Below are 12,085 nucleotides of genomic sequence, written 5' to 3'. Positions count from 1 at the left end.
CATTTTATTCAAATGTGTTACCTATTTGTAGATTGTCTTATAAATACTTTTTTTAAAGCTTTAATAAGGTATATAGCAATATGGACATTAGGAATTGGTCATTTATAGGTGTTAAAATTGCTGTAAAATGAAAAATTTCAACAAAAATCACATATGTCTTGATTAACCATTGAAGAAGGCCATGATCTGCTGTTATTAACATCAAATTGCATTGCTCTAGCTGGTTCCTTTCTACAGGGACCACAGCGGACAAGAATGTAACAATTTCTGTAGAATGACCCATATATATATAAGAAACATATCTGACATAGGTGTAATATACCTCAGTACAAATGTTAATATGAATTAAGTGGAATGATAAAACAGCAAAGCCACACAATCATGCAACTTCGTACTTGTGACAAATAGATCTAGAACGCTCTATAATCTAGATCTGACGACAGGCTAACCAAGTCAGGTTTAAGTATATTTTGAAGATTAATTTTACATCATATTCCAACTCCATAAAGTGAAAATAATTTGTAAAAACCTTTTCTTCAGATTCTACAGACTTTTTGCACATTGCTGTAAATTTAAGTGTTTTTTATTTCTCAGATTACATGTACGTACACTAGAGCACTCTATATATCATTCATCTAGGTCTGACAATAGGACAACCAAGTCAGTTTTTTCGAGTATACTTCGAAGGTCAATTTGTACATCATTCCAACTCCATAAAGTGTCAAGTGCAAACAATTTCTATAAAACGTTTCTTCAGTTTATACAAAAACTTCTTACATGGCATCTTGCACATTGCTGCAAATTTAAAGCTTGCTTATTTCTCAGATTAATGTCGATAAGACTTCCACGTCAATGCTTTCAGTTATTCTGAGGCTAGACTCACAAAGAGAAGACAGATATGATGAATCATCATCATTGATTAAGTCTAATCAATCTATGAATTTGTCAATGCAGACGAAGTATCGAATTTTCAAAAATTGATGATCGAAATGTAAAACAGGCGAATGATTTACACTTACCTTTGTTGTGTTTCCATTTCAAAAATCATGCAACTTTACCGATGTGACGTGTTTTCAGTGTGCTAAATGTTGTGACTATGCTGCTGCAAGAAGGAAAACATGCAGTTCTTCTTGCGAACAATGGCGAAAATTATGAAAAGTGATGTCAACACACGTTTCGTGTCTCCAAACATTAGAGAGTTCCAATATAGTGTAGCTGCGGATCGAGGATTTCTCTACATTAGAGTTCGATGAGAGTAACATGTTACTTGTATTTGTTGTTGTACATTAAGAAGTCAAATTTTAGAGAGGGGATTTTTTGTTTTTGATTGTTTTATTGCATTTATTGTGTATTTGTTAGCTTGTTTAGCAATGGAATGGTTCATTTGTGCATTAAGTTATGGGTTACTTTCACTTTCGCTTTGACTGTTTCCTTGGAAAATGAGCACTAGCTAGACACATCATAATCGATGGCGAATGTCAGGTGACCGTCTGGATTGTGCTAGCTGTTAAGAACAATTATACGTATTTTACTACTAGTATGATTGTTTTCTAGGATAAATATGTGCCTTTAAAAATGTCTCAACATCTATCACGTTTTCTTGCAAAGGTGCTGCGACATGAGGCCAGAAATAAAGGCCTCGATGTTACTCCAGGTAAGCAATTTATGTTAAGATGTCATTATTGTCTTTCCTTGATTTCTGTAAATCCCTCATCAAGGTTAAACATCAGCTGTTTTAATGTATTTTATGACATATTTAATTTTTTTGTATTAATTGTGCCTTGGTCAGTTAAAGTCATAAATGTATGACCATTAGCTGATCCTACCTTTAGATTGTGAGTTTGAACCAGTCACATATATAAGGCAGCTACCAGTCACATATATAAGACAGAGCTACCAGGCCATTGGCCAATCACAACAGATGGTAATATTGCCATACCCTGTGCTTGTACATGTATATACATGTAATAGGACGGCTGTATGTAGTAATGTTTCGTTCATGGTTCTTTTATGGATCTGAGGTTCCGTGTTGGTTTACTTATCATACAAATACGACTAAAACCGAAATACAAATTCAATAATTTTATTATAATTCAACAGATCTATATCCAAAAAAATAACAAATATTTTGAGGTAACGAAACAATTTACAGTGTTAATAAAAGCCACCCGTCCTTTCCGCTAGATATCATAAATTCATTTAACCTCTAGAACATACTTTTATACTTTAATACTACATGGCTACAAGGCCTTATATCCAGCTATAGCTACCTAGGAAGTGACCCAGCCGACAATACCTTGTCTCAGTGCCAAAGTGACCGATGCAGGCTACAACACGGTCTTTTATACCTGTATCGTAACTTGAATGATTTACGCCGCTGCAATATAACAAAAAGGGGTACTGTCCAGGTACCCGTATGTCGTAAACAATATGACAGCAGACGAAATATTGATAATATTAACAACAAAATAATAACCAGTTATATACAAAAATTAACCACTCCTGCCACTATATTATGAATAGTATGAATCAGTGTTTTTCTCCAGGCATCTGCTCTAGCTTTCTTAAACTTATTAATATACATATAATTAACACGTACTGTAGCTAATTGACTTTGTCTAATAATGGGGCATTAGCAAAAGTACTCTCATAACATGAGAGTTAATTGACTGGTCAGCCGATTTCTTCTTGAACATCATTTTTCTGTTCGACTGTTTACTGCTAGACATGACATACATGGCATACAAAGTGTCTTGCTGTGCTATACATGTACATTGTACCTCTTATATTGTTGGAGTAATTTATAAGCAAAAGCAAACAAATGAATCGTAACTGAAGACGCACAAATATTTCAGAACATCTAAATAGTAAGCAGATGAGCTACCAGAAATTTGTTCACTGTGCATCTATTATCAAACATCAAACTTTGTTTGTTGAAACTTTCAATGTTTTTGTGATTATCATAAATATGGAAAAATAAAGTACCATTATACATTTGTAAGTTAAATACATATATATGTATATATACAACACTATGTTATAATTGTAAAACCAAATGCACTGTGCAATTCACGTACTGTAGTTAATGTATTAAGACAAAATAATTTGAAAGCAAAACCTATAAAAATAATTTATGTACATGAATGTACCTATATATGACTCAATACTTCCTTCAGTATTCCAAGTAAAATCTAAATTGATGTTTTACGTATGTAAGTTAATTTCTTAGGATCTATTGAAATCTGATTTAGTTTTAGAGATATAGTTTACCATTGCGTTCATATTACATTTCGTGATATTTATGCTTTAATTTTTTTTCTGTAGATGGATATGTAGATGTAGAGGAGATTTTAGAACTCTCCGAAATACGGTCTAACAACTACACTAAAGAAGACGTACGCAGAATCGTACAAAATGACAGTAAAGGAAGATTCAAGCTTAGAACTACCAGATCATCAGTATTGCAAATAAAAGCAACACAAGGCCATTCCATGCAGGTATTGTACCCACAGTATTTGACCTAATAAGTGCTGAGGGCAGTTAAAAAATTAAAAAACAAAAAGCGCGTAATAGGACCAAATTTGGGCTGACATTTCACACAATCATTGCACAGAGTAAGTCATAACTCAATTTACAAAAGACATTAAATAGAGAAATCTTCATGGTTTTCATAGTTTTAGCCTTGCTGTATTTAAGTCAATGTTAGTGAAATGGAAGTCTCAAAAAGGGAAGGAAATTTATAGGGAAGGGGGCACTTATTGCGTCAAATACAGTATAATGTTGCAACTTTAAACCCAGAATTGAGTGCATACATGTAAGAGGATAAACTTACAATAATTCAAATTATGTGTTAATCCAATAATCTGTACATAGTTATCAAAAATTTTCAGTTCTTTATAAAATGTGTTTAACATCTGTGAATCAATTAATATTAAGCAGGATATATAGTAAGCCATAGGTTCTGGGTTCGATCCCTAGCAGAGGCAGTCATTACCATTTATAAGAATTGATGCACTCTCTTACATTTGTTTGGGAAAAAAAATCCAGTTAACCTGCAAAGATTCATTTTTTTCTGCTCTTTTGCCTGATGTGGTTGATATTTAAACCTTTAATTTTGACTCTATTTTGATGTAATGGAGAATAATGAGGTAGGTTTGGATTTATTTGTAGTTAAATTCTGCGGCCGACCCAGACCTTACGCCCATAAACCACAAGACGGAGGTTAGAGCTGTTCTACATGGAACCCGCATTTCACACTGGGAATCTATCAAGAAAAAGGTAAGAAATGTACCAGTGATTGAAGGTAGGAAATGTACCAATGATTTAAGGTATGAAATGTACTAGCACCTCAAATGAATAATTTGCCAAACCAATTTTCCAAAGCCTTTGTTAATTTGCCAAACCAATTTTCCAAAGCCTTTGTTTCCAATGTTTCACAACTAGGGAGAATCATTTTTTATGTAATTAAATTTTTATGAAAGATTTTTTTTTAAAGTAAGCATTAATGATGAAATCTTAAGAATAGCTTTAATAATAACATAAAGAAACTGCAAAAAAGTGCTTTATAGAATTACAGTAATAGAATCTTTCCCTACCTAGAGGGTGTGACAACAAAATCACAATCCGAGGGGTAATTCATGAACATCCAACCCAAGGCTTACCGAGGGTTGGACATTCAGGAATTCCCCCCGAGTGTTGTGATTTTGTTGTCATACCCTCATAGGTAGGGAATGATTCTTTTTCTCCCACATACAAAAGAAAAGGAGCTGATAGTAGCCTAAACAGAAGCATTTTCATCCAACATGAACATGGTTCCATGGTCTGCATGTCAAAGGTTAGCGTGCGCAATCTGTCATACCGTAGGGGTTGACAGAGAGGGTATGACAGAGAAATCTCCCACTGCTACAACTGGTGACAAATCAGTGAATGGTGGGAGAAAAGATTATCACTGAAGTAGAATACTGGGTAGGTCATACTCATACTTTGTTAATTCAAAATCTTAATGTTTTAGTGTAAAGTGAATAATTTTTGATAACTCCAGCAAAATACTTCAATTTACTTTGAACTAAACAGTGTCTTTGAGTTGTTCAGGTGCAAGATAACACATGCACCCCTAAAGACACATTTAGACTCTCCTAAATTAAAGACAAGAGCAGTCCATTGTGAAATTTTAGGGGTAAATAAGTTAATGAAGGTAAACTGTCAGTATTAGTATTTTTATATGACAGTGTGTTAGAGGGAGGGGGCTAAGGGTTGGGGAGGGGCAACAGGTTATGTTTGTAAAACCATACATCTATCTATCATTTTCATAAAATAGATTTGATAGTTTGGCACCATTTCAACATAGTCAAATAAATGTAACGTGTAAATTATAAATTTACTCACCGTTTTTGTCTCTGGTACTAGTAACTGCTGATAGTCCTTGAGATCAGAGCTTGATCGACTTCTCTGTCGAGTAAGTTTCAGACGATTTACAATCTTATTAGTAAAAAGAGAGTGTTCCTTTGAATCCTTTGAACAATGATTGTTGTTGACCTCTTTGACCTGTGGCATCATGGCATTTATATCCATATAACATTTACCTGACATGTCTATAGTGTATAAACTTCATAACTAAATTAAGACACTGTTATAATAGAACTCTATGTTGGTTTTATACCATCCTTGGGCATTCTGTCTATAATAAGAGTGTATATAAAAGTGTATACAAAATTTGTACCATAATTTGTATTAAAAAACACCCCTCCATTATGTATTTTACTAGAGTGTGGTTTTTAAGGTCATCTGACCCGAAGGGTCAGGATGACCTATAGTCGTCATGTTTCGTCCGTCGTCGTGCGCTGTGCGCCGTCCGCCTTGCTTTAACTTTTCACATTTTGCTATTTGGCTGAAACTTGCATGAAATGATCTTGACATGGTCCCGACAAAGTGTTGTTATTTTTCGGGTCGATCCGAAATCCAAGATGGCCGCCACAGCCGCCATATTGAAAACACATTTTGAACTTCTTCTCAACTTCTGCCTGTGTGATTTGGCTGAAACTTGCCTGAGATGATCCTGACATGGATCGACAAAGTATTGTTACATCTCTGGTTGATCCCAAATTGAAGAAGGCTACTATGACACTATATCTAATTAAATTCCTACATGTTAAGGCCCTTGGGCCTCTTGTTTGAAATAAAATTTGTTGAAGGAAATGGAAAATGATCCAGACATGGTCCTGACAAAGTGACACCATATGAAATTAATTTCACTATTGCCAAGGTAGTCAGATGACCGTTAAGGCCCTTTGGGCCTCATGTTTCTGTTCAATATATGTTTTTAATTGTGTAATACTGTATGTAGCCTACTGTGCATTATAAAAACCACACCTGAGAAAAAATCTAATTGTGAAATAATGGCACAAGTTATTTTTACTGGGAAATAATTTCCTTTGTGTATTTATAGCAACCATTTAATTGTGCATTGAATGTGCATGGTTACTATGGTCACCTGTGTAGACTGAAAACATTCAATAATACACTGTATAAATCGATGATCGAACATCTGCTGATAGAATCTTTCTTTCCATATTGCAGAGTAATCTGCTCTGTGTATATACATGTAGCCTTGTAGGTAGTGATTGTTACAGCATTAAAGCTTGCATGTGAAAAACATGTTGTTGTTTTTTCTGAAAAATTCACATGTTTCGTAACTTTAACTCTTATTATGGTATAAACGGTAACTAAAATGTCTGCTTACAACATACTTCCTGTTGTCACATGTCTGACTTCCTGTGGCAGAGTAAACAGTGTATTGTATATGACTATCTCTACACTCTGCTGCAACATACATGCATTTAAAGATGCTCCACCGCTGACAAATGGTTTTTTTTCACTATCAAAAACAGCTGCAGACGATTAAGTATTTTTCTTCAGTCACAAAAGTTACTTACTTTACACCATTAGCATCGTTGAAAAGTTTGAGCATCTAATTTTACTTCAAGTTGAATATATCAAAAATAATAAAATGCATCCCGAAAAAATTCCGTGGCACTATATCCTATATGGAATGATGCACTGATTGCGCATGCACAAAAGGCAAAATAAATTGTTTTATATTATTTTTGTGTTAATTAGACATATATATACAAAATGTATATATATATATACGATTAAACACAAATTATTGTTCAAATGATGAATATCATTTATGATCTGTCGGTGATTGAGCATCTTTAGGGTCATCACATTTCCAAAAAGACAAAAATTTCAAAACGTCTAATTCGAAGGTCGAAGATGAAGTTACAAACCAAACAAGTATATGATTTCCTTCATAATCTATGTTAACAGTAAAAATTTATTTCACTAGTTGTTTTGATGTCTGGCACACTGTGATACTCAGCTACTGACAACTTTCTGACATATCACTGTAGTCCTTCACCTCAGTGTTTTGAGTTTGAATCCCATGTGAAACAATTGCTAAAGTATTCAGATTGGTCATTTAACTCCAGGTACTGCGGTTTTTCTCTAACTCTTCTGCACCTGGCATGTCCCGAAATGACTTGGCTAAGTAAACTTTAAAACAAAAAGAAAAAAGCAAGCAATGGTTGTAGTTTATCCTTTGAAACAAGTAGTGTAACAAATATCATATCCTATACACTTTTACAATAATTTTGTTTCTTTATCATGTTGTAGGGTTTATCAAAAATGAATCGAAAAGATATTCATTTCGCCCAGGGAGAAAGAGGCCAAAAAAGTGGTAATTAACAAAACGATATAAAGTAATATCTTTAATATATTTCAAGTTTAGAAACAATTACCGGTACATATTAACAGGGTGAAAGATTTTCAAGTTGTTTATTAATTACTAGTAACTACAACAGATATGAAAATATAACAATGGTTGGCAATTTTCCTGATGATTACAACTATACTAGAGTTATCCCCCTTCATGAGCCTATACACAAATATTTTTTCGTTGACAGGTTTTCCACCTTACTGTGATATGGTTATTGAAATAAATCTGGAAAAGGCCTTAAAAGGTAGGTCAGGACTCGACATTAGACCTAACAATTATCATTGGGTTTTTGTGTGTGGTCACTTTTACTCATTTACCCCAAATACACATTTAGACTCTCCTAAATCAAACACAAGACTAGTCCATCATGAAATTTTAGGGGTGATAGAATTTATATTAAGTCCTGAAGGGGAAACCGGTTTCTTTTTATTTAGTATTAGAATTTAATCTCTATATGATGACAAAAATATTTATATTCAGGAGAATTTGAGCTACTCAGAAATAAATCAGGTCCAAAACCATTATAGTTTGTAAGCATATAGTGGTATAATCAATTAACACTATCTGAATTTCAGCTTTATATATAAACAAAGGTGATTCATTTAACAGACGGAATCAAATTTTACAAGTCAGAAAATGATGTCATACTTAGTCCTGGGAACAGTTTTGGATGCATCCCAAAAGAGTATTTCCAGAGAGCATATGAACTTCGTGGAGATCGTAAGTGTTAAAAAAATATTTGATATCGTAGCTAGAGCATTGTTGCTCACCTGGGCAGCTTGATTTCTTGATGCCTTTATCTCATCAATATCTATATTCCCTAATGATGATATTGAAATTACATGAGATTGTTCTCTTCTTTGAGATGAATAAAAGTGGGCCCTGAAAGATAAACTTATGGATTAATTAGTGTTGGTCCAAATGTCTGACTCACGAATGTCCGTCATGCACCAACATTTCCATTCACACATTCACCATAAAGACACAATTAGACTCTTCTAAATCAAAGTCTAGAACAGTCCATTATGAAATTTCAGAGGTGAATGAGTTAAATCACTGTTATGCATAGTCAGATTGGGAAGTAGAAATGAAGTTTTTCTAACATTGGATAGAAATATTCTGAGAAAAAGATTTAAAAAATGATGATGAAATGTAACAATGTTCACTGGAACAATACATATTTTTGGGGTTTTCAGTCGCCTTTTCATCCTTTCATTCTCTGTCACTCATTATCACTATTTCTCAAAAACTACAGAAGGAATCTTTCTGGAATTTCCCCTTGGTCCCTGTGATTTTGCCCATCACAATTTAGAACCAATCCAAAAACAATATTGTGTCAAGTCTAGCAAACATCATTGATTATGACGACTAAGGTTTGCTTTAACTAGTTCTCAATCAGTTCTGAATATCACATGTAACATTCCCATTGATCCTAATTGTGTCTAACGTGACTCTACCCAATTTGGAACGCTACCCAAAATGAAACACTTTTAAAATATGTGATACAGAATTTTCAGTTTACAATCTAAACTAACAATAACAGTCCTGAACAAAAATTAAGGTGCTGACTAATAACTGTGACAATTTTAATATGTCATTTTCTTTCCAGTTGCTTATTATCTGTATTTAAAAATGAAAATAATGAAATTTTGAAAAACTCCGGGAAACGACGTCGTGCGACAACCCTAAAAACACCATATATTTTGAAATAAGAAAAATAAATGCTGAATGGAATATTTTTGAAAGACATGTGACTTGAATAAACTAAAAAAAAATTGAACTTTCTTTTAATGAATTCAAACATTTTTTACCATGCCTGGGCATTTATTAATCAAACTTTATTTAGGAGGTGTTCCATTTTGGGTACTCAAACCTGCTGAAACACAGGGCTGGACCAGGCATGCTTTCAAGCTCTGTATTTATAAATATATGCACTGCTGACAAGTAAACAAATCATGAAATTAATAATAAAAGCATCTATATATATTTGTGGAATGTTAAGCAAAAAATCTGGATTCAACCACAAGTAAGAAATTTTTTACAATTATCCTTAAAAAGTGTTCCAATTTGGGTAGCGTCACGTTATTGTATTTTGCGACCAATCTGAAACAATAAGACAGATAAGTACGATGTAGCTATTTTAGATTTTATACTATTACAGCTATATTTTTCATCCTATTTCCTCAAAGAGTGTTGAAAAGATTTTTCTCAAATTCTAAATAAGTGTCATTCCCACTTTTTTTTTCATTTTACATCGATTGTGATACAAGTTATACAACCTACATTTATACAAATCACTTTCGATAGCCCGGATGAAAGCGTGTGAGGGTTCATTGCATATTGCGATGAATCTAAAACCCGGGACAATTCACACCCATTTCAGATTTTGATATAAGATTTTTTATTATCATTTTTTTAGAAAATACAGAAGAGATGGTTCTAGTTTTCTTGTGTAGGTTCACCGTGGTCCCATGCTATGTTTGTTACATTTGAAATCAATCGAATGAAAACATTGCTATCTGAAAGTCTTTGTGGATTTTGACAATTTATTCTTTTTTCTTTAGTATCCCTATTTCATAGAAAGTAGGTTTCCTTTGTTCCTAATTGTGCTCATTGCTATACATCTGAGTCTGAAAACGACAAGGCCGACAGTATGTCATTGTGAATTTTAATAATTTTTGGACTTTAACACTATTTCTCAAAAACCAACTAAGATGAAGTCCTAAAATATCATATGTGGAGGTCCTCTTTTCCTTAGTTATAGGCCCATTGCATTTTTGGAACAAATCTTAAAACAACATCGTGGCCAACACACTGTCATCTTGGGTTTTGATAATTGGAATTTGTTATAGAACTACTTTAGACAGTATTTAAGGTGTATTCCTGTTTCATATGTAGGCATCACTTTGTCCTTAGTTTGGAACAATCTGTAAACAACTTTACCAAAAGGTGGTTATCTTTGAATTTGACATACATGTATAAAGTTTGTTTTCATTATTTCTCAGAAAGCACTGAAGAAATTTCACGTGAAGGCACATGTGGTCCCTTGTGATGATCTTAAAACAACATGGCTGACAGAAGGCAATTGTAGATTTCGACAAATTAAATTCTGTCCCTATTTACAGAAAGGGATATCCCTGAAATATCATTTATGACATATGTAGGTTTCCGTTTGTTCCTAGTTTCACCCTTTGCATTCTAGGACTTATCACAACAAAGCAGTTCAAATAAAAAAAATTTAATAGTTAAAGTTCGTTTTAGCTGTTTACCTGAACGTAATTGGAAAAGCTTTCAAAATCATTTGGATGTTTCTCTTTGTTTTTGGTTGTTTATATTGTCCATTGGAACTGACTCAAAGCTATGTTTGACCGGCGGCCATATTTGATTTAAAAATTTAATTTGTTATTCCAATTTATCAAAAAGCACCGAAGGGATCTTTGTGCCTCTTGCAGTTTGGGAATTGTATTCTTATAAATAACATGGCTGGCTGTATGTTTTCTTGGATCTTGAATCTTGACAATGTTTATCCATCCTATTTATAAGAAAGAACTGAGGAAATATCTGCTGGTTACCCAAGATATCTTTTTGTGCAGATTTATTTTTGAGACTGATGGAAAAACGAATGGCTACCGAATTCAAAACAGCCATCTTGAATTGTGGATATATTTCATTTAGATTTCCTTATTCTTTCATTTGTTTCAATGGAAGAAACGAAAAACCGCACAGGAACATTTAAATCATCGTACTGATGGGTGCTAAAATCCCTTAGAGGTATCATTATTTGTTATGCATCATATGTCTGATTTTGATAATGCCTATTGTTCTATTTCAGGAAAATCCCTTTCATTGGACTAGGAAAGAATTGTGCTTGGCTTCGATATGGAAGACAATGAAAGGAGGATTTTTTTATGACAAAGGCATGGATAATCCAATATAATTTTAATGCTTTCTTCTTTCTATATATTTGCTGCGTGTCCCCAGCTAAATTTGATAATTAGAAACATATATAAATATTATATAAACCAACTGTTTTTCGCGTATATTTTGTAAGCGATGAGATACCATGAAAATTATTATCCACGAAATTGTTCTAATCATATAGTAAGTAGAACTATACGTGCCTCTAAGTCGCGAAAATAAAATCGTTTTTAAAAGTCGAAATACATGAAAGTGCGCCGAAATGAGTTGGTTTACATCATAGGGCACAAAGTTATAACCAATAGTATTTATGTATATAGATACTATAATGCAAGTCAAGAAAAGAGTCCATGTAGAGTTGAATATATATAAAAAAAACTCTAGACCTTC

The 12,085-nt window shown here is 33.3% G+C and overlaps 2 protein-coding genes across 7 annotated transcripts in view; one reads left to right on the top strand and one right to left on the bottom strand.

The window, feature by feature from the left end:
• LOC138321801 (ras-specific guanine nucleotide-releasing factor RalGPS1-like) overlaps positions 1-5,670 on the bottom strand; it is an 88,582-nt gene extending 82,912 nt beyond the window's left edge. For 2 of the 4 annotated variants that reach the window (XM_069265768.1, XM_069265770.1), the window contains exon 1: positions 5,386-5,670. In XM_069265768.1, coding sequence (XP_069121869.1) covers positions 5,386-5,589 — 204 coding nt within the window. In that variant the 5' untranslated portion in view covers positions 5,590-5,670. Of the gene's footprint in view, positions 1-1,019; positions 1,180-5,385 lie in introns of those variants that run through there. The other 2 variants (XM_069265769.1, XM_069265773.1) reach the window with 2 other exon arrangements.
• LOC138321803 (tRNA 2'-phosphotransferase 1-like) lies at positions 1,191-11,735 on the top strand. 3 transcript variants are annotated; one of them, XM_069265780.1, is made up of 8 exons: positions 1,191-1,255; positions 1,609-1,654; positions 3,325-3,497; positions 4,171-4,278; positions 7,675-7,738; positions 7,965-8,021; positions 8,387-8,497; positions 11,610-11,735. In XM_069265780.1, exons 1-8 carry the CDS (start codon positions 1,250-1,252, stop codon positions 11,630-11,632), a joined length of 588 nt encoding a protein of 195 aa, XP_069121881.1. In that variant the 5' UTR covers positions 1,191-1,249; the 3' UTR covers positions 11,633-11,735. The 3 variants fall into 3 exon arrangements, with proteins under 3 accessions (XP_069121881.1, XP_069121880.1, XP_069121878.1); XM_069265779.1 differs by having other exon boundaries at positions 1,246-1,269; XM_069265777.1 differs by lacking the exon at positions 1,191-1,255 and having other exon boundaries at positions 1,298-1,654.
• Positions 11,736-12,085: the final 350 nt, after the last annotated feature.

Source organism: Argopecten irradians, chromosome 4, assembly GCF_041381155.1.
Source record: "Argopecten irradians isolate NY chromosome 4, Ai_NY, whole genome shotgun sequence".
NCBI classification, from domain to species: domain Eukaryota; kingdom Metazoa; phylum Mollusca; class Bivalvia; order Pectinida; family Pectinidae; genus Argopecten; species Argopecten irradians.
The sequence above is the reverse complement of the archived record's forward strand: the minus strand, read 5'-3'. Positions and strand labels throughout refer to the sequence as shown.